The sequence below is a fragment of the Maniola hyperantus genome, chromosome 13, assembly GCF_902806685.2.
Source record: "Maniola hyperantus chromosome 13, iAphHyp1.2, whole genome shotgun sequence".
Lineage (NCBI taxonomy): Eukaryota > Metazoa > Arthropoda > Insecta > Lepidoptera > Nymphalidae > Maniola > Maniola hyperantus.
Window position 1 is genome coordinate 9778932 of NC_048548.1, and position 22912 is coordinate 9801843.

Below are 22912 nucleotides of genomic sequence, written 5' to 3' on the forward strand. Positions count from 1 at the left end.
CCACAAAGCACATTGATGGTATTGAGATTCGAGACTATCGACTGTTTAAATATGAGAAACTAGATGATTCCCGCGACTTCATCCGCGTGAATTTAGGTTTTTAAAAATCCCGTGGGAACTCTTTGATTTTCCGGGATAAAAAGTAGCCTATGTCCTTCCCCAGGATGGAAGCTACATCTGTACCAAATTTCGTCAAAATCGGTTGAACGGATGGGCCGTGAAAGGCTAGCAGACAGACAGACAGAGACACTTTCGCATTTATAATATTAGTATGGATGATTTGAATCGGGACATATAGATCGGGAGTCTAGACCGAACGCTCAACGCATTCTCGGATCGAAGCGTAGCGCATTTCAAGTTTAAATACGCGGAGCGAGCATAGTTTACGTGCGAACGAACATCAATCATCAGTGAATTCTCATTTTGCTGTCACGAGAAGGGTACCTACGAGTCACGAGTCACGACTCGTACCACTTACAGCCCGTTCCCACTTGTTGGCTGTCGGTCCCGGATTTTAATCGGATGTTCCAGTGGCAGATTATTTTGACTCAAACTCGTTTTCAGAAAATTAGTGTAAATAGCGTAATAATATAAAATGTTCTGCCACTGGAACATCCAATTAAAATCCCGACTCGACAGACGGCAAATGGGAATCGGCCATGAATCGGCCCTCAGCTTTATATTTATTGGTTGGTAGAATTGATTGCTATGGCGCTAAAGCAAGATGTGTGAAACGTCAAGTAGACGATAATAGAGTTCATAATGGGTTATCAAAATTGATAACATGTTCTTATTTTAAGAAAAGAAATAGTATAACGAAGAGGGTTACAATACGATTTGGGTCCAAAAGTATAAAAAATGAATAATAACATAGTAAGAACTTGTTTTCGCGACATAACTCGCAGAATTAACACGCACTCTTCGCAAATTTTATCGGGTCCTCTCCAAGAATTGCAAGCAAGAAGACACCCTGCAGTAAGTAAACATTAAACTAGATTACAAAATAGTTGTCAAAAAGTTTAGTTTTTTGAACTCTCAATAATTCTCATTCAAGTTTCATTAGTTCGAGGTTAAGTGAAATTGTAGGGATTGTAGGTAAGTTGAAAATACATAAAAGTGAGTTAATAAATAACACCTATTCTTTAATGGAATACACTATCACCGTGTTTTTATGAAACATTGATTTCACATTGCGTATAATACTGACGAAAGCATGTTCGTAAATTTTATTAGCCTATTGTCGAACTTCGAAATCAAGCAATCAACTCTTGTTTGCGATTGCGTTATAAAATAATATCATTGAGGTCAATAGTCAAGACTATCCTACAATTAAATTATTATCAGCTCAGTTCATAATTGATAGTGAAACGGTCTTCTTCAATCGGAACTTTACAAGAATTAAGTACTTAAATATATTTTGTAGTAAAAAATTTGTATTTACAGAATATATTTGTAGTAAGAAATTTTAAAACAACTTCAATCATGAATAACGCAGTATTAAATGGAAACTTATGGGACACTGATCCCGAATTATTTGAAATAATCAAGAAAGAAAAGCAACGGCAAGCGAGTGGTCTGGAGATGATTGCCTCTGAGAACTTTACATCTGTACCAGTTCTCCAGTGCCTTAGCTCATGCTTGCACAATAAATACTCTGAGGGTATGCCACATCAAAGGTTGGTATTCTTTTCTTATCTACATTATATAAAAATGAATGAATGCATGTTACTACCTTCTTCGCTCTGGGCTGGTTTCCACACTTAAACGTTTCCGTCTGATGTTACTACCTATGCATTTGTATAATGTTCATCCAATTGAGTCGAAACTTTGTATAGTTGTTGTTGGCTTTTATGTGAAGGTTTATGATATAATACCATTAACATACAAAGATGGTGTGCGAGTGGTAATTTGAAAAAGGTGTTGTGACAAAGGTATTCATTGATTTACAAAAATTATTATTAAAGTGTTAACCTCAATATAGAATTCTAAATTTATGGTTCTGCATTAAATCTTAAGATAATAATGTGATAGTTAATATCTCCATGCCCAAAAGTAGGTAAAAGCAACAGTCAAGTAAACACAGAAATCCAATACCCCAAATATAAATTATTTTTATGTTATGTATTTTAAATATTCACATTTCAGATATTATGGAGGCAATGAATTTATTGATGAAGTAGAAATATTGGCCCAGCAAAGGTCACTAGAGGCATATAGACTGAAAGCTGAAGATTGGGGAGTTAATGTCCAGCCATATTCAGGTAAAAGAAATAGTAAAACTACTTTACAATGTTGTATGTAATTTAAATCTTGAAAATATATAAAATTCAGCTTCCATTGTGGCCCCAGTCTGATTTAGGGAAGTAAATACTTACTGTTCCCGTGGGAACTTTGGGATAGAAAGTATATAAAAACAGTTGTATAGAAAAGCAACATTGTGTAAAAATTCCAAGTCAACCTATCGACCATTGTTTGAGTTTTGTTGACTCAAACATACTATGTTTACCCACTGATGGTTTGACTTGGAATTTTCACACAATGTTGCTTTTCTATACAAGTGTTTTTATAAACTTTTTATGCTGAAGTTTACCGGTGACAGAAAATATTGTAAAACCTGCATGCCTGAGAATTCTCCATAACGTTCCATAATGTGTCCATAATGTAAGGAAGGTAAGTCCACCACACTGGTAAAGGCCATTGTGATGGACTAAGCTCTTTTCATTCTGAGAGCAGACCCATACTCATGCTGGTGATGTGTTGAGAATTGAGATGCTGATGAAGATATTTTGATATCAGGATCTCCAGCCAACTTCGCAGTATACACAGCAGTTGTGGAGCCCCATGGTCGCATCATGGGCTTGGACCTGCCCGACGGAGGGCATCTTACACATGGGTTCTTCACAGCCACTAAGAAGATATCTGCCACTTCTATCTTCTTTGAGAGTATGCCATACAAGGTAAGGTGTCTGTTCCTACTTACAAGCTATGGTTCTAATTTGGTTTTATAAACTACTAGATGATGACTTCTGCCGTGTCAGTTTCGGTTTTTCAAAAATCGCTTGAAAATTCTTTGATTTTCCAGGATAAAAAGTAACCTATATTTGCGAAGTAAGCTGTCTCTGTACCGAATAGGTGAAGCCCGCGACTTCTTCAATGAGATTAGGTTTTTAACAATCCATTGGGAACTCTCCGTTGGAAAGCCTGGAGCACCGCAGAGACGTTAGCTCTCTATGCGTGTTCTATCGCCTGTATAATGGGGAGTGCTCTGAAGAGCTTTTTGACCTCATTCCACCCTCTTTTTTCTACAACCGCATCGCGCGCCACCGTAAGGAATTTCACCCTCACCATCTGGGTGTCTGGTGCACTTCGACCGTCCGCTGCGCCAGATCCTTCTTTCCACGCACGTGCAAACTGTGGAACCAACTCCCATCGGCGGTGTTCCCACTAGATTATAACATGGGGTTATTCAAGGGGCGGACCAACAAATTCCTAAAAGGCCGGCAACGCATCGGCGGCTCCTCTGGTGCTGCAAATGTTCATGGGCGGCGGTAATCACTTAACATCAGGTGACCCGCCTGCTCGCTTGCTCGCTATATCTATTAAAAAAAAAAAAAAAAAAAACTCTTTTATTTTCAGGGACAAAATGTACCTTATCATTCCTGGGATAGCAATCTCTGTACCGGCCAAAATCTTTTGATTACAACTTTCTGTCACAAACAATAAATTAAAATTGGTATAATGAAAACAAAACACAGGAGACTGAAAGGGCGTCGCTACCTCAAAAGTTGAGTTAACAACCAAAATATTTCTTCTGAGCTCCACCCTTTCTGTCTTAGTGATAATTCGTGGGAAAGTGATATTTTGTTCCTCTTTGGCGTTATTTTGAAATCAGAGAAATTCTAAAGTAGAATCCTGCTGAGCATAGCAATTCAATAATACACCGCCCGAGAACAAAATATTTTGGCCCTGAGTGACACACTATTTTTCATCACTACCTTTGAGAAAAAGCAAAACACATACTAAAGCACGCAGATCAATCAGAAGAGAGAAAGATCATAAGAGCAAAATAGAATTTTGTTCCTGCTATCAGTTAATGCCAATGTTTGTTTTTCGAAGAGGTATGATGAAAGAATGTTTTTATCCTTTTCCAGGTGGATCCCCAAACAGGTCTCATAGATTATGAGAAGCTAGCAGAAACAGCAAGGCTGTTCAAGCCACGTTTGATCATCGCTGGCATGAGCTGCTACTCACGCTGTCTGGACTACAAACGCTTCAGAGAGATCGCGGACGAGAACGGAGCTATGTTGATGGCAGATATGGCGCATATCTCTGGACTAGTGGCTGCAGGTACATACAAACATATTGTTTACTAGCTGATGCCCGCGTCTTCGTTTGCATGAATTTAGGTTTTAAAATCCTGTGGGACTTGTTTGATTTTTCTGGATAAAAAGTATGTACCCTATGTCACTCTCCAGATCTTTAACTATACCCATGCAAACAATCTCGGCGATCTGTTGCTCCGTTGCGACGTGATTGAAGGACAAACAAGCACACTGTGGCATTGGTAATGATTATTAAAATTTCATAGTAGGTAGTATAATCTTGCTTTTACAATAAAGTTAGTCTTAATGGAAAACATATACTGATTGGTTTGAAATTCTATATCTAACAGGACACAGTTTAAAGTTTGTGTAATGAATTAGTAGAAATTATAATTGGTCCTCACACATAATCGTCACAGATATCATATCAGTGTATCGTCATTAATTTTATCATTGTTTACAATTTTCATCTCCATTGGAGGTCAGTCTTAAATCTTAATACGTCAAAAGTTGCATCATTTATTTGTGTGTCCTTATCTATCAATTGTTTAACAAACTGATACACATTTCTAGTAATAAAGAGTTTTTAAAGGAACAGTGGGGCCGATTCTCTAGCACACAATCTCTAAACTAAACTAAATTAATAGGTCTAAATCTAGTGCTCTCCTTTTCCGCAAGCAACATTATGAAAGGGATAGCAATAGATTTAGACGTGCCATTTTAGTTTAGTTTAGAGATTGTGTACAACGGAATTAGCCACATTGTTGCTCTCCAACTTGGTTTAAAACTAAGCAAGGAACGATTTATAATGAGTATGGTTTAACTAAAACATCAATGAATGAGATTAAAGCTTTTTTAATTTTTGATGATTTTATACTAGCTTATTCCTACAATTTCGTCCGCATGGACTACACTAATTTCTAATGTTACACAATGTAATTTTTAGCAATTTTAACGTTATAAAATTTAATAACGATAACCATGCGATAATCAAGGAACCAAAAGCTTAATTTGCTATACCTAATGTGCAGATTTGTCTGTTTCAGCGGATTATAGCAAATTAAGTGTTTTGTTCTATGGCGGTATGTGGTAGGTGTTCACCGCCAATGTTTATGTAATATATCAGGGGTGATATTTGTTATATGTATGTAAATCAGTAGGTACGTACTTGTAGTCTTCCTGTAGATGTCCGACGTAGGAAACGGCAGGTACCTACTGTGCAGGCGAGGAAATGAAAGATCGGACTCCAGTAACGTTGTTTATTTCTTGCTATTCCAATATTACATATACATCACCCAAACATGGTAGAAGGTGCACAGAAATGATTTAGCATATTCTATAAGGCACTAAAAGCACTACACAGGAATTAAGCATAAGCCAAGCGTAGCGGGAAAGCGAAATCACAAGATGTAAGCAGATATACATAAGCGCGTATTATGGACGGGAGCACAAGCGGCGTGCGTTCCGCGTCAAAGTTGGGATTTGACTTTGCAATTGCGTCCGCGCATCGGCGCGTCGGTATATAATACGTTGTGTACCTCTGCCAGCTAGGGAGTTCGAAAGTCGATAGTCGACTATCGATAAACTGCTGGGTATAATATTTATTATCTTATAATGTTTATAAATACGTACTAGTATAATATATTATACATATTTGTGCATATTATGAAATACGATATAAATATAAATATTAGCTTGAAACATGTATTATAAAATGTGTGTAAACTGGCCGAGTCAGCTACAGTTCCTTGTATTGCATGAACATTTCTGGTAGAGATAACGAGTTTGAGTTTGACACAATATTTTTTACAGGTGTAGTCCCCAGCCCATTCGAGTACAGTGATATTGTAACAACAACAACCCACAAGACGTTGCGCGGTCCTCGCGCAGGTGTCGTCTTCTTCCGAAAGGGAGTGAGATCTGTGAACGCTAAAGGGGAGAAGATAATGTATGACTTGGAGAACAAAATCAACCAGGCGGTGTTTCCCGGCCTGCAGGGCGGGCCGCACAACCATGCTATTGCTGCGATCGCTACTGCTATGAAACAGGCCACTATGCCCGAGTTTGTGGACTACCAACAACAGGTATGGATCTATAAATTATTATTATTAACTAGATGGCGCTAATGAAAACCTGAATGGCGCTAATCTTCCCATTCGAGTACGACAACTTACAAGACGCTGCGCGATCCTCGCACAGGGATTGTCTTCTTTCAAAAGTGAGTGAGATCTGTGAACGCTAAGGGGGAGAAGATAGGACTTGGAGAACAAAATTAACCAGGCAGTGTTCCCCGGCCTGCAGGGCGGACCGCACAACCATGCTATTGCTGCGATTGCTACTGCTATGAAACAGGCCACTATGTTTGTGGACTACCAGCGGCAGGTATGGATCTATTACTTATTATTATTAATTAAACCCTAATATAATGTAAATAGTGGTAACGTACCCCAAGTAATACAATGATTTTGAACTATGGATATTTCAACCCAGTACATAACAATACAATTCAACACACAAAACTCTGAAAAGTTATAGGTGTGTGCCTGGAATCGACCGCTTTAAAAGGGGTACGCCAATTTAATTCAACCCATACCTCTAATCGGTTTCTACTGTCTACGTGGGATAGTACTGAAACGCTAAATCTTTGGGCACTATATCTTGGCCAAAGCTTTTACCAAACAAACCTTAGATACTTAGTCGATATTTTAACCATCTGAGGTGCACTACATGGCGTGCCTCGCTGCGTGCTTAGTTCCAAATCTCATTTTTGTTGTGTATTAATAATATTATAATACGATATAATTTGCCAGGTAATAAAGAACGCCCAGCGATTGTGCGAAGGTCTAAAATCGCGCGGCTACGCTATCGCGACCGGTGGTACGGACCTGCATTTAATACTCGTGGACGTACGTAACGCGGGCCTCAGCGGAGCGCGCGCCGAACGCATACTGGAACTATGCAGTATCGCGTGCAACAAGAACACTGTGCCTGGAGACAAGAGTGCTCTCAACCCTAGTGGTATCCGATTAGGTGAGCATAACAATCTATTATGAACACTCAGTGGTAGTGCAAAGGTCTAAAATCGCATGCCTACAAGATAGACGTCCACTTCGTCCTGGTGGATATGCGTAGCGCAGGCTTTACAGGACCGCGCGCTAAAGGCATAGTGGAATTGAAGTAGTACTGCATATTTATGCCGTACTGCTTGAAACGAGGACACTGCCTTGAAAAAGTCTAATGATAATTGAGGCTGTCAGCTCGAAAAGGGCTTAATGCATCATCAACTCAACCCAGAGTGCCCGCTGGCCCGATACTGAGAATCACAATATAATGTCAGAATGAGAAAGACTCAACCCAAATATTCTTCACATTATCAAGTAATAATTTTAACAAAATTAAATCTCGACTCTAGTATCATAAGGTCGGATGTGGATTTTTGCTACTTTTCAGGAGAGCCAAAACAAAAATGCTAGGGAAATCGGGTCATAATTTCTAAACTACTAGAGATACAATTTCAGTTGTTTTTGTAATATTTAACACTTAACTGTATCTATCATTAACCATTACTAGAAATACTTTATCATTAATAAATAAAATATAAACTCACAATTTCTTCAAAATGGACGATATGCGACTTTATGCTGGTAATATTCGTAACTGTGCTAAAAAATTGTGTGCATAAGTTGTAAACCGACTTTATGGCTGCAATTTTTACTATTACAAATTTGAAATAAAAGTCGGATCTATTACTTAATATTTCATAATACGTCTTAACTGATTATACATAAGTAATATTCGGACAAAAGATCACAGTAGTTATCTCACAAAAATCATTTAGGAGTTTTGTGAGATAGCAACAATGTACCTATCTGATTTTTCTGAAACTGATTAGTTAGATCTGAAACATAATAATTGCATTCGCCCGATAGTCTGACCATTGCATCCGTGTAAACCTTGTGACTACTGAATGAATGAAAATAACATTTACAAATTCACAAATAAAGCCCATTAATTAAAAACAACGGCCAAAAATTGGATAAAAAAAAATACAAAGTAATTAGAAACCTACAGTGGGCCAAACATTTTTTGTGGAATTGCATACATTGCGGTTACATCAATATAGAAATCTAAAACATGCCAAAATAGCCTGATTTTCCTTATAATGATTAGGTACGTAGCAGGTACCTACTGCAAAAGTTGGTTATATTTTACAGTGGATAATGGTTTCTCATTATGTCGTATATTGGGCGAAAGCGGGGAAGAATTTTAAGTTTATATGTACCTATAACATACTAATGAAATACAAAAAAGTCTTCTTTAAAGTAGTTTTTATAAAATAATAACACCCAGCATTATTGCGTTAGTTGTAGCCAGGTAATATATTCCGAAATCTGAAAATCCCCGCCGTTCTTATTTTTTTTTTTGATATAACAAACGGTCCTGATATATCACCTTTGTAAAGGGATGTGGTCTTTAAAAATATGTTGTAGTGCCAAATCAAACTTATCAAAAAGTTTTGTTTCCTTCGCATGTTCTTGTAAACTGTGACCAATCTCTTAGTTTAGTAATCTGCATTGTTTTCAGCTGTTCCCTTTTTTTCTATTTGTGCATGGATGACATCTTACTCCACGTAGGTACATGTTGCATTTTAGCATAAAGCTTGTGATTTATCACCTTTTAGTGTGGTAATCCTTATAATAATCATAAGTAAGCCATAACGATTATCATGCTCCGATTATGACCGACACAATTATCAGACCACAAAGTCAATTCTTCAACAATTTCGAGAATACTTTGTTTCTTCTCTAGTAGATTAATGAAATAAGACAAGATACTGTTTTATTCCTTCCGCTGCAGCTGATGTTTTCAGACTACATTAAAGTAGCAACACTGCTGGTAGCATCATGAATCGTTTTTAAGGTGCAGAAACTACGCAGGTATAAGGATTTACTGTTAGTCAAATCCGGCATTGCCACTTTTGTAATAAAAAAAATACTTTCTGCTTTTTTTTAAATTCCATTGCTTCTGTTTCGACTGTTCTTTTTAACAGATACTTTTTTAAACTGTTTCTTTCGTGTTTTAGTTAAGTTTTTTATTTTTTTTTACTTTCACTTTTATTAGTTGTTTAATTAATAAATTAATTTATACTACATATATATTTAAATTAACATAATCTAAAGCTTCCTATAATTAGGAACGTTTCGTTAGAATCACTATCATCACATATTGTAGGTGCCTTATAATTTCTGCTCTCGATTAATATCAAAACCGGTCGATTATAAGACGGGTAAAGAAGAAAAAAATTGATTAGGTACTCTAATTTTTTAAGGCTACCTTAAAAACTAGGGCAATAAATTTTTGAACTGATGATTTGAACTATGATTCATATAAAACACCATAAATGCACGGTTTTTGCTTAGTGGGGTATTATTATAATATATTTTTAGATTTCCATGGTGTGATTTTCGTGGTCCTAAAAGATTTTCTAGTCTACATTTTCAAAATGTCTTCAGCTTTATTCTGGCTCTTTACTTTTTTCCCGCAGTTTAGTCCAAAATTTTGGTGAAATAGGATGGATCTCTTACCTATTAATCACATCAACTTTAATGTAGTCACAAACAAAAAGCTTTATTTCAACTTACTTCCATGAATTTTATTGCAAAATTATTTATATTACAAGGCAAAAAGTCTTAAATGATTCACAGTCCAAATATTAATACAAAAAATTCGAAGCATAACATCTTTTGTGATTTTACCTAACAAAATTATTACATATTTTAGAAGCAGAAGTGAGTAACTGCAGTACCAGCTATTATTACAAATAAACTTATTTCGTAGCATAATGGTCGAACTCAAAATACACCTATCATTTTTCTCCATTGCTTTGGTGCATACATACGCAAGTCAAAAAATATAATTATGGTTCTCCAAATTTTTAGAATGTGTTCAGATACGACATTATGCATGTATTTATCTTTGCAACGAAAAGAGATAGAAATACTGGTGTCAGCTTGGCAGAAAGAGCCCGAAATGCTCATTACCTTTATGTAAAAAAGTGAGTTTGGTCGGAAGTACACATCCGACCTTATGATACTAGAGTCGAGAAATATCAATGAAATACAGAGTACAGTACACCATGTACTCGTTCAAGATTTGTATTTTCCTTCATAAACCAACCAATCTGTTAAAATTTAACGTTTAATTTCGGATTCCCTGTTCTTGTTGGTAAAAAGCAAAAATATATTGGTAAAAATATTATGTATCGCATTTACAGGTACACCAGCATTAACTTCAAGAGGCTTAAAGGAGGCAGACATTGACAGAGTAGTAGATTACATTGACAAAGCCCTAAAACTGGCTCAAGAAATCACCAAGATATCAGGACCCAAATTGGTAGACTTCAACAAATTTATTGCAGAGAACACAGACATCAAGGCCAAAATCAACAGCCTCAAAGAAGAAATTGAAAAGTACAGCCGATCATTCCCCCTGCCTGGCTATGACACATATTAAATTATCGAAACTGTTGAATACACTTTGTATTTTATCCAATTTTGCCATTTGAGAAATTGTCTATGTTCAAGGTTCTTGTAATGATTTATATATACCAACCATACAATACAATAAAAATTTCTATCAACTATTGATACATATAAATCCAAGATACGACTTTGCACTCTCTCTTGCCAATATAGGTCGTAAGCTTGTTACTCAAGAAACAAATGTCAAATACCTATTTAACCCATTACAAAAGATTGTTTTCACTCATTTTGTAACTTTTACAAACAAACAGTGCTGCAATGGCTGCATTTTAAATACCAGATAGCAAGTAACTAGTTATATGTTCCTATCTTGATATTTTTATTTACATAATGTAAGAATCTCTTTTTATAATAAATTATAATTATAATTTTGTACAACGAATCGTGTTTTAATTAAAAAATTAAGAACTACTTTGCAACAAATAGTAATTATTAGGTACTAGCTGATGCTCGCGACTTCGTCCGCGTGAATTTGTTTTAGAAAATCCTGTAGAAACTGAGTTAACAAGATAAAAAGTAGCCTATGGTCACTCTCTATATCAATATCAATGCAAAAAATAACGTCGATCCGTTATTCCGTTGCAACGAAGACAAACCAACAAACAAATACACTTTTGCATTTATAATGATTATGGGTACTGATGTAATTTATATTACACTCCAAGACTTGTAAGTAGTATTATTTATATAAACATAAAGGTGTTTATAAAAATTACACTAATATCCGTTGCTGCTATATCTACTTAGCTATTTTAACACCAACATGGCATTAGGCTACTTGACTCATATCTAATTTCGTCCAATAAATGATTATTTATTATAGTATTTTGCTTAAAACAACGAAATATATCAATAACAATTATTAAAAACGCAGGATGGATATATGAATCCAATTTAAAAAAATACAATTTTTATTTTTATTTGAAACGCAGAAAACGCTGTCAGCCATGATGTGACGTCATTAAATATGTAAACAAAGAAATGTCATTCCTATGTCACGCGGGGACTAACGTAGTATCCATATATATATAAAATTTAGAGTCCTGACTAACTTATATATCAACGCACAGCCTAAACATCTAAACAGCTGGTCCTAGATACATGAAATTTGGTGAGTGTGTTCTTTGTAGGTAAAGAGAAGGTATCCACTAGGAAAGGATTTTTTGAAATTCCACCCCTGAGTGGGTTAAATGGAGGTTTGAAATTTATGAAGTCCATGCGGGCGAAGTCACGAGCATAAGCTAGTTTTTATATATTTCTAAAAACTCATAGTAAACGTAAAAAAATATCGTTTTCTCTTTATAAATTGAATAAGTTATTAAGTAAGACTTACAACAAAGTGATCTTTGCAAAAATAAATTTGGGTTGAAGTCGTTAGTCATATAGGATCCCTTTAAGCAAGTCTTTGTCGTATATTTATTTCACTGGGCACTCTAATCCACAACTTTCCTGTGGTCTTTATCGATGCGTTTTTTACATTCTCGGATGATACAATAACGATAATTACTATATTTTTCATGTAAACTAGTATAGAAGTCATGTTTATTAAACTTTGGTAGGTTATGCTCAGTATATATAATGTATGTGGTTATGCTGTTGTTTACAAATGCATGACGTCAGAGCACAGATAATCTATCGGCCAAACATGGCCGACAGTGTTTTCACCTGTCTAAGAAAAATATTTTTTTAAATTAAAGTTTTACGGTTTTTAGGGCGCAAAAAATATAGTGTTAATTTTTTTGATATAATAGGACAAATATTAACCATTTAAGACCAACTTAAAAAAATTGTCAAGTAGCCGTAATTCAAAACCTTTCAAAAAGTTTCAAAACCATTGAAAAAATTAATCTCATCCGATTTGCGATCATCATCGCCATAACCGGATATTGAATTTGAAAAACCGCCAAAACTGCAAAATAATTATTGTCGATGGCTTGCGATAAAAAGCTCGCTATACACGACACAACTTCCAGCGTTCAAGTTGTTCAAAAGCAAGTCATCTGGGTTTTTAGTGGTCGCTACCATGGTATTTAGAAAATTCTAATGTCAATACTCAATTTATCGTTTGTCTGTACTCTGTGGTTAAAACTCATTCATACTCTGTCTTCGTTCAATTTATTATTTTCTCCAGTCTTCACTAAAATCTCGAAAAATTGCGAAAATTACTAAATAGTGATAGTTGATCTGATAAATACAATATCAGAAAAGCTTTCTAAATTTCCAAATCGGGCGTTAAAAGTTAAGGGACAAAAAGATCAGCGATGTGACATCTGAATGTAAATAAGTGACGACCTTGCGTAAAGTATAACGTATGTGTACTATATTTTGTTGGACTGGATAAACAGTATTTTTTGTGAAATTACAAAAAAACTATTCAATCTGCTATATGAATGTCGTTTTATGTTTCCATTTGTGCACGTTACATGGATAACGCAAGAAATTAAGCTTTGGACGATATTATGTATACATTTGCGTGGGGTAAAGACCACCTGAGTTTCAGGCGAGCTACTTTGGAACTATGTTCGCCACCACAGGCATGGTAGCAGCACCTCAGCAAGCGACTGGCCAGGTCGCACAGAACGGGAGCACCACTTTGCCAAGATCCCACCATCAGAGAACAGGTAAAATTAATTTCATTGTATTGATTTGCTTATCATTTTGTGTTACGATTTCAACTCGATAAACTTAAAACAATACAGTTAATAGACTATCAATACATAACATATCCTCAAAAGTTAACTTGAATATATTAGCCATTAGGTAACCAGACTAAGTTGTTATGAATCAAGATTTTGCATGACATAATTTTATAGCCTGAGACTATGTAAGGAAAGCTTAATCGTTTTTTAATTGACTTTTTAGTAGTGTATCTCCAGTTTTTTTATTAAAAAAACTATAATCATTTTGCATCAGTCTACTGTTAGTTGTTACATTCTCTTTTAAAAATGTATAATATGGTCAATATCATATTTAAAACTAGATGATGCCTGTGACTTCATTTGTAATTTGTATAGATTTAAATTTTTTTTAAATCCTGTGGAAACTTTGATTTTCCTGGATAAAGTGAAAAGTAAAGTAAGTAAAGAGAACTTGAGAGAATAAGCTATCTATAATAATAGTTAATATTATAAAGAAGGATGTAAATTTGTGGACCACTGCACTGCACCTATTTCAAAAATTCTTTCACCATTTGATAAACTATTACAGATGGATATAAATGTGTTATTCAACTCGAGTGAAATCTGAGCTTGCCGCTAGTTATCAAATGAATAGAATGTGTTCAAATTTCAGGAAGACCGCCAGCAGCTCCTAAATCCTATGACTACCTTCTAAAGGTTTTGCTTGTTGGTGACTCGGATGTTGGCAAGCAGGAGATCTTGCAGGACCTGGAGGATGGCTCTGCGGACTCCCCATTCTGTAGCGGCAGTGGTAAGATTCAAGAAATTCTTTTGTAGTAATATTAGTTATTAACTAGTTACTTAGATACTATGATTTCCTCTTACTTATTGGTGCTAATTCAGTAATAGGTTAAAAAATACAGTTTTAAAAGTAATCACTATTCTGCAGGTAATATTGTGAAAACTATTTTTTGGACGATATCATTTGAGTATAGAGATTGTGTACAATCAATTTAGCATAATTGTTAATTCATAAAGATGTTAAATCTACGATTAGCTGATGCCAGGTACTTTGTTCGTGTGGATGTAGGTTTTTAAAAAACTTGTGGAAACTGATCTTCTAGGATAAAAACACATTGATCCATTGCTTCGTTGCAGTGTAATTGAAGGACAAACCAAAAAAAATACTTTCGCATTTATAATATAGGTAGTGATAGAATTTAGAAAGTAAAATAAGTCACTGAAAGAGCAAAATATACACAATAAGTATGTAATTTAAAGACAAATAGCTTGCCACCGAGAGTAAATTTGATGCACCATTGTTGCTTGTTTAAATGTATAGTAAAAAGTGTTTTTGTTCTGTATTTTTTAGCTTACAAAACTACGACAATTCTCTTGGATGGTAAAAGAGTCAAGCTGCAACTCTGGGATGCATCCGGCCAGGGAAGATTCTGCACAATCATACGTTCATATTCTAGAGGAGCACAAGGAATACTGCTAGTGTATGACATTACCAATAAATGGTCTTTCGACAGTATTGACAGATGGCTTGAGGAGGTTGAAAAGGTATGTTTAAAACACGTTTTATGATTGTTATTTTCAACATAATATATAATGTGTAAAAAATTACTTCTCACACGGTTTTTTAACTTTATGTATCAAATTTCATGTCAAAAGTACGATTTTAGTCCTTATTATAAAGGAGAACCGTAGTTTTGACATGACAGTTAACACACAGACTACAGATTATTATAGTTAAGTAACTTCACAATTCACATTAAATTCAAAGGAAAGCTAAAATATATTCCACATCTAATAATACATAATGTATGCTACAAAAGCTTTATTCTAAAATGATACAATTGAAAATACTTTTAACCAATTTAGCTATGTTAAAAGACTGTGCAAGCTTTAAGGCAAAATGAAGCTCTGTTTTTCTTTCTATTGGATTTCGTTCATTTGTTTTTCAAATAAAAATGGTTATTTTACAGTGGAGCCTAAAGTTTACTAAAATTTACACAAACTGTGCTAGTTTTAGGATGAAATAAGCTCTGTATTTATTTAAATTAAACTCAAATTCACTGTCACGATTTTTCTGTTTTTTTCTAATTTTTTTGTCTTTAGTGTGCTGTATCTCTAATGTAATCTTTTATTTATTCACATTAGCATACACCAGGAGTGCCAAAGGTCTTAGTCGGTAACCGGCTGCACCTCGCTTTCAAGCGACAAGTACAAGAGAGGGATGCTGAATTGTATGCTGCTAAGAATCACATGGCATTCTTTGAAGTGAGCCCACTTTGTGACTTCAATATACGGGAGAGCTTCTGTGAATTGTCTCGAATGGCACTGCATCGGAACGGCATGGAAAGGCTTTGGAGGAGTAACAAAGGTAAATATACATATTAAGACTTTAATATTTTTAAATTATCAAGCAGATTAAAAAATTGCTACTGTAAACCTAGTGTGTTTTAAAAAAGAACTGAAAATCTTGAAATAAAAATTGTCAAAAACAAAATTGTATCTAATTTTCCAGCCTTCACTATGCATTTCAATGGCATTAGTGGTTGTATAAATAAACTAGCTTATGCCCGCGACTTCGTCCGCGTGGACTATACACGCGGATGAAGTCCATATATTATATCCTTTAGGGGATGAATTTTTAAAATCCTATCTTAGCAGATGTCTACGTCATAATAGCTATTTGCATGCCAAACAGGCCGATCCGTCTAGTTGTTTGAGCTGTGCGTTGATAGATCAGTCAGTCAGTCAGCTTTTCATTTAATATATTTAGACTAGAAGACTAGACGTCCGATTTAGGGATTTGATATAGAAGGCACCACGGGCGCGCGATTTATTCTATTTTTATTTTATTTTTGTGATTTTACTTTTGTAATGACATTCAAAAAGTGTACTCCGTATGTACTTACTTTGAATAAAATATTTGATTTGATTTGATTTGATTCGAGCCACAGTGCTGTGATGACAAAATGTATGGCTCATCAAAATGTACTCTATGAAACGAAACAGGCAATTGTGGGATTTTGTTCCAAAGAGCGCTGTACATTTTGGCATCACAGCGTACCGCCCATGCACCTGAGGCGCTTCAATAAAAAAAAGTAAGTCTCATTTTCCTTTTCAATGTGTATGTTTTGTCAACAGTCCTCAGCCTTCAGGAGCTATGCTGTCGCGCGATAGTAGCGCGCACGTCGGTGTACGGGCTGGAGAGGCTCCCGTTGCCGACCACGCTCAAGTCGCACCTCAAGTCGTACGCGATCTCGGCCGCGCCGAGCCGCCATCGCGCGCGCAATACCAAGCTGCCGCACCACACGCGGCTCAACTGCACCGGTCGCAACTCCTGCAATATTACATAAAGTATTAACTCTCCCTTTATTAATATTATTACTTTGATAGTGTGATATAAATCTAAACAAACAATTTCGCTGTCCGTTCACAATTTTTTTAACGACCACATTTATGGCGCGCACGTCTGTATACGGTGGGGTGATAACGTATCCCACGATCATTGCTGTCAAACGTCCGGCTAGAGAGAGACAGCAATAGTCACAAAGTAAAATAAGAAGAAGAAGAGAGACAGCAAATGAACTGTCGCATTGCTACTGCTGTCGCTACTGCAACGTTTTACGTAATCACCCCTCCAATCACACTCTAGTGACATCAAATCAAGTCGACGCAACTCCTGCAATATCGCATAAAATAATTACTCTCCTTTTTACTTTGTTTTACTGATTAGTTTGTTGGTGTGATATAATCTAAAACATCCATTTACGGCACGCCCGTCGTATGCGACGAAATAACGTTCACTAAAACACGTACAGTGCGAATGAAAAAAAATGAAAAATGAAAATAATACATGGATTTACATCACGCATCATAATATAAAAAACGTTAGATTTATATCATGCTAAACCAAGTAAACCTTACCAACTGCCATTGTAATATTAAAATAATAAAACACTGCATGCAATTTCAATATTCTTCATCCTTATTTAGAGCCAAAACAATCATAGTGATGTCCATATTGAATCCTAAAACAACACTCGGGCTGTAACTGACAACGGATTTGTGATTAGATTAAGCTTAGCATATAAGATATTGTTACTTAAACGTATGTATTGTGAATTCTGTGAATATAAGCGTTATTTAATTATAACATTAATAATAATAATATGTGAATATTTTTTAGCTCGGCAACTATGTATTTGTCTACTTATTCGTATAGAAAATATTTATGATAATAGTCGCGCCAACTATTGTGTTTGTTGTGAAGTTGAAGCGAGTATGTTGGTGCAATCAAATTGATACAGTAAAGCTCAAAGGCGTATTGACTAAGATTGGAAACGACGCAGCGCGACGTCTTTTGAAAAACGTTACGAAGAATACTGTAATGTACATTTTCATGTGAAACAAATTTACTTTTACTCCGCGTCAATGCCTTAAGCCTGAAATTAAATCTTTTTAGTGAATTTAAATAAAATGGCGTAATAGTCCGTACAAAATGGCACGCGCCATTTTAACTCTATGTGTCAAATGTCATGTCAAAAGTACGGTTCACCTTTTAAATAAGGACTAAAATCGTACTTTTGACAGTTGACACGTAGTTACAATGGCGCTTGAGAACTCATTTTGTTCGCATTATACTGGCCTTTTACTCAGAGCGGACAAAATACTTGGCGCGACTTCTTAACTGCAGGCTGCAGCTCGTTGATATCTGTGAACTTTAAAACAAGAAAAGATTTAATCCTTTCTCCTAATATTATTTACTTATATGTAGACTAGTTACATTAAAGCACTATGACATTACGAAAAGTTCACAGATCATACGAATAACCTTTAACATTACTATATGTCTAGTACTAGCTAGTTTTAACCTATTCTGGTGATACAACATAATGTATTACCTACTAACAAGACACCCTCCAATTAAAGAATTTCTACTTTTCACAACATATTGCAAGAACTGTTCAAATAATTCCAAACATATCAGCACGATGCGTCAAATAAAACGACAAAGAAAAGACTTCTTCGGGCGTATTTAAATTAGCCGCACTGCTTCGTAAATCCATGTAATTCTGAAAAATCTTAAACAGCCTGCTAGTAGTGAAATCAAGCAGCATCAGCATATTCGACCTCCGATACAACTTCCGATTAAAAGGACAATGGGACAAGTTGGCCCGTGGCCGGCATATCCAGTAAAAACCACTTGCCCATGAAATGAAAGCTTATATAACGCACTTTAATTTTCATTATGGGCGGAACGCTGTAAACCACCGGAGAAAAGAGATATCACCCCTGCATAGTACCATAACCGCGCAGTTTTTACTTGTATTCATTGTAATTATAAGTAGTTCAGCTATAAACCGCTTATATTACTGTACTTAAATCACTCCAGTACGTATGCTATTCTAAAAAAAATTCTTCACTGACGTCATGAATCTTTTTTATTTGTATGTCCATTAAGTATCTAGAAGAACAATGTTGCAACTTACATTGCATGCAATCAAACTCCGTCTTTCTGCGCTCCACACTGCCAAAGTTCTGCTTAGGTATCACTGTAATGATAATTACCCAAATGATAAGCTGACCAAAAATGCATCACAGCATGAAGTTCTCCATTGTTGATTAAATTTTCAAAAGAAAACCGTCACAAAAATATAACTTTTGATGTCCTCGATTGTACATACCCGGTGGTTTCATGAGATAAACTATTGCGTTTCAGTAACTGTAAGTTATAAGCAATAAACTAATATACGTAGAACTCTATTGGTAATCACAAAAATGCCCATGGTCCAAATGTTTATCGGAATCGAAGTTGCAATCAGAAGTTCCGAACTTTCGGAATCGGGATCGAACGTCCGTAACATCTCGACTAATGTGTATTAGCTGTAAAGGGATTTTATTAACTTTCCCGATTCTAAGCAGTTATTGTACATAATATTTTGTTGACACAAAAATGGCATGACTTCCAGAAGTTGGTTCTGGAGTAAATTATAAAATAAGATTATATACCTATCACAATAATATGAAGTTGACTTTTGTTGCTTAACCAATTGCAATTTTTCGGTGGTATAAGTCGTAGTTCAAGCTAAAATAAACTTACACAAGTACAATTTTTATTAATTAAGGATACTGGAGGTCTTGAAAATGTATAACGTAATTATATAATATACTTATTGTCCATTAAAATAAGAATAGTTTCGACGTAAGTTTTCACAAATATTTTGGTTACCTACATTTACAATTAACTGTTTCTTAGTTAAAGTAAATTTTGAATACCGTTGGCCAAATTTAAATATCACGGAATTCAAAATATTGGCTATTTTCTGACCATTTTTGTATTAGCGCAGTTGCTATGTTAAGATCGCTTTGTGACCATGACTTTATTTTATATTTTGTAATAATCTGCCCTGACCTATCTGAAAATTGTAAATTTTACAGGAGAGATGAAATAACGTTTACTAAAGTTTTTTAGTATGTATGTATTGTTTTAAGTAAGGAAATGCAAAGTTATGAATTTTTTGCTTTGCAGAAACCTCAGTATAGTGTTTGCCATGATGCCAAATATGCAAAAAAGACAAAATACCTAAAAGTGTCAGATACGACCTTTACGCTTAGCAGGGCAGAATCAGTGGCGTGCATGGGGTTTAAAGCCAGGGTAAGCAGTAGTTAGGTAAGCCAGTCAAAGAATAATGAGCATTGAGCAATTTCAACCGAGTTCACTATTTCTTGGGTAAGCAGCGCTTTTATGCCTCTATGAGTTACACGCCACTGGGCAGAATAGTATCTAGTTAAGGTTGTGTATTTTTATTATTAATATCATTATTCATTACTGGTACATTAATTTTGCATTTTACATTATTTTCATAAAACATCGCATCTTACATAATTATGTATAGTGAAAAAAATCATCGGTGTGTTAATGTAAAGTTACGAAGTGCGTTTGAATTGCGCCTTTGGGTAGGTACCTCCTCATACATATATAAGCAGGAACCTCTACCTTTATACAACACTATATTATTTATTGTATAATGTATTAATTATTTTTCTATAACGCAGTCGCGTTTGTATAAAATATTTAGCCAAGGATTGTAAATAGGAAGCCGAACTACTGTGTCATTCAATGCATGTTTGGTTCAATCCGTCCCTAGAAGGTAACTGAGTCATTAATGCGTAATTCAAATGTTGTATTAGCCTTCGGTAAATAAACCTAGCCCAGCTGTTCTTTGCTTACCTACTTGTTGCACTTACATGCATTCTCCGTGACTAAATGGCGCGTGATTCTTGACTGGTTTTATAGTTATCGTCGGATAGTATAAAAACAATTGATTGTATATTTTAGCGACATAATAAGATAAGACACAGCATTTTTTGGAACGTATTAATATTATATTTAAAATAATTCTTGGTCTATAGAAAACTTATATTGTAATTAGGTATTATGTGTATCACTATAAATAACATCTCGTCACAATAATACAGTACGCGACACGAAAGTAGAAAAAGTGGAACTATGCGCTTACACCCTGCGCACTGCAACTAACGGGCCTTGCAGTACCTAATTACTTCCAAAGTGTTGGGACTTGGGCCAGTTCAACTGCAATGCAAGGTTTGCGTACACTCGTGTGCCCAGCCAAAACAGCCCAGCCAGTGGCCCAGTGGCAGCGTTTTTCTCAATGCGTCGACAATGGCCTTTAAGAGTTTAGTAAGTGCCTTTGCACATAACGACATTTTCACGTGCAGTCAACGCACGTTTTACGATCGACAGTGCTGCAACTGTTTGCATTGTGAATGTATAGCCTGGCCAGAAATATAAAAAAACTTGCTCTGGGGGCGCCAATAATGGCATGTCTTGTTTATATTCGTGCCATGGGTTTACCGCAAAATGGCGAAGTATATTATTTTTCTGGTCAGGCTTTATGTACCTAAAGCTACACAAGCAAGTCGCAACAGTACTGTTTCCCAGCGTGTTTTGGTTGAGCCCACTGAGCGTGACGCGTTCTAACCGCACGTGAAAATCTGTAGGTACTTACGAAGACACTAAAATAAGACAAATGCATTGTTTCAACTTTCGTGGCGCGCGCTATTATCATCGAAGTAGCAAAATATAATCTAATATGTTTGCATAATATCGTGAACACAGTCATGAGCATGACATTATTTGTACGGAATTAACAATAATTAATTATTTCTATATTCACGTGTTGAAATAATATGTTGCATGCTAATTGTAGTTTTCTAATTTATTCAAAAATTTGACTGCGATTTTATTTGACTCTCTTTGTTTGGTGAATTTGGGGACTGAAACAGTAGGTACGATACTTAATGTAGGTACAATATACCTATTATGTTATTAGGTATGTACCTAGGACTTAGGACTCAAGTTGCACTATGTATTCATTTTATTACAAGGGTTTTTTAAATTCTAACCAAATATAAGCAGTTAAAAAGCGAATAATATAATAGGCACAAACAATAATTGACTTAATTCATCATAATTTTTATTACCTAGTTTAAAATGCATATATATTTTTCATAATAAATGACTAGGTCTAGTAAAATTAGTTCAAATTGACGTTAAAATAAGGTATTCTATGGAATAATTGTCATAAAATACGAGTATGCAAGACCATAAATATGAATATTTTATTATGTATTGGCAAAATGTCGCTTTCTATAGAAACTGAAATAGGCTCCCACTATAAAACAATGTAAATACAAAAACAATGTACCTATCTACCTAAGTTTTTTTGACATTTATATATGTTCTTAAACTGTACCGAAGCTAACTTTTGTATATATTCTTTCATTTATGTGTAAGTATAAATCATTTATTTGTGATTGATATAATTAGTACATTATTTTATAATCCAAATATATACTAATACCAGCTGAAAGTTCGGTAATACAGTCATTATTGTCACTACTATTGTAAGTTGTGAAATAAAACTAATTTAATATTAATACTACATATTTTTATTTAATACCTGCGAAAACCCTCAACCCAATTTTTTTTTAATTGGGTACTTAAGCAAAGAAATCAGGACTAATTGAATATGAATTTAATAAGCGCAAAAGTGAGTATCTAACTTGTTCATGATTTAACAGATTATGACGAAGTTAAGACAATTTTTATACGTTATGGTTACGGATGTCATAAATCTAAAATAGCCCGCGACTGCCGCAACTATGCAGGTATGCAGGAGTCAAGACAGAGCCGAAATGGGTGGATTTACTGATTTTAAGTAGTAGATACTAGGTACCTAGCATCTACTATGTATAACTGCGAAAGTGATGCTCAATCTCTACTCTGCCTATCTACATGATTTTAATTAAGTATATGTACCTACAGATTTTGTATTTGATAGATACATATGCATTATGCAGATCTGAATGGATAGGTAACCATTTTATT

At 35.1% G+C, this 22912-nt stretch overlaps 2 protein-coding genes across 3 annotated transcripts; both read left to right on the forward strand.

Moving 5' to 3' along the window:
- The first annotated feature begins 719 nt into the window (after positions 1–719).
- Shmt (serine hydroxymethyl transferase) lies at positions 720–11246 on the forward strand. Of its 2 annotated transcripts, none has more exons than XM_034974752.2 (8): positions 720–975; positions 1444–1676; positions 2146–2261; positions 2797–2957; positions 4152–4347; positions 6135–6406; positions 7133–7352; positions 10597–11246. In XM_034974752.2, the coding sequence occupies exons 1-8, from the start codon at positions 859–861 to the stop codon at positions 10833–10835; spliced, it is 1554 nt and encodes a 517-aa protein (XP_034830643.1). In that variant the 5' UTR covers positions 720–858; the 3' UTR covers positions 10836–11246. The 2 variants fall into 2 exon arrangements, with proteins under 2 accessions (XP_034830643.1, XP_069358851.1); XM_069502750.1 differs by having other exon boundaries at positions 955–1095.
- A 1700-nt stretch (positions 11247–12946) lies between these two features.
- Positions 12947–22463, forward strand: Rab40 (RAS oncogene family member Rab40). The gene is made up of 5 exons (XM_034974755.2): positions 12947–13485; positions 14156–14293; positions 14855–15048; positions 15649–15871; positions 16642–22463. The coding sequence occupies exons 1-5, from the start codon at positions 13383–13385 to the stop codon at positions 16851–16853; spliced, it is 870 nt and encodes a 289-aa protein (XP_034830646.1). The 5' UTR covers positions 12947–13382; the 3' UTR covers positions 16854–22463.
- Positions 22464–22912: the final 449 nt, after the last annotated feature.

Bases quoted from the DNA above. Each gene is read 5' to 3' on its own strand.
- Shmt (XM_034974752.2), top strand. From the start codon at position 859: ATGAATAATAACATAGTAAGAACTTGTTTTCGCGACATAACTCGCAGA. The intron at 2,958-4,151 runs GTAAGGTGTCTG...ATCCTTTTCCAG, and splicing joins TTGAGAGTATGCCATACAAG to GTGGATCCCCAAACAGGTCT. The intron at 7,353-10,596 runs GTGAGCATAACA...TCGCATTTACAG, and splicing joins CCCTAGTGGTATCCGATTAG to GTACACCAGCATTAACTTCA.
- Rab40 (XM_034974755.2), top strand. From the start codon at position 13,383: ATGTTCGCCACCACAGGCATGGTAGCAGCACCTCAGCAAGCGACTGGC. The intron at 14,294-14,854 runs GTAAGATTCAAG...TGTATTTTTTAG, and splicing joins CCCATTCTGTAGCGGCAGTG to CTTACAAAACTACGACAATT. The intron at 15,049-15,648 runs GTATGTTTAAAA...TATTCACATTAG, and splicing joins GGCTTGAGGAGGTTGAAAAG to CATACACCAGGAGTGCCAAA.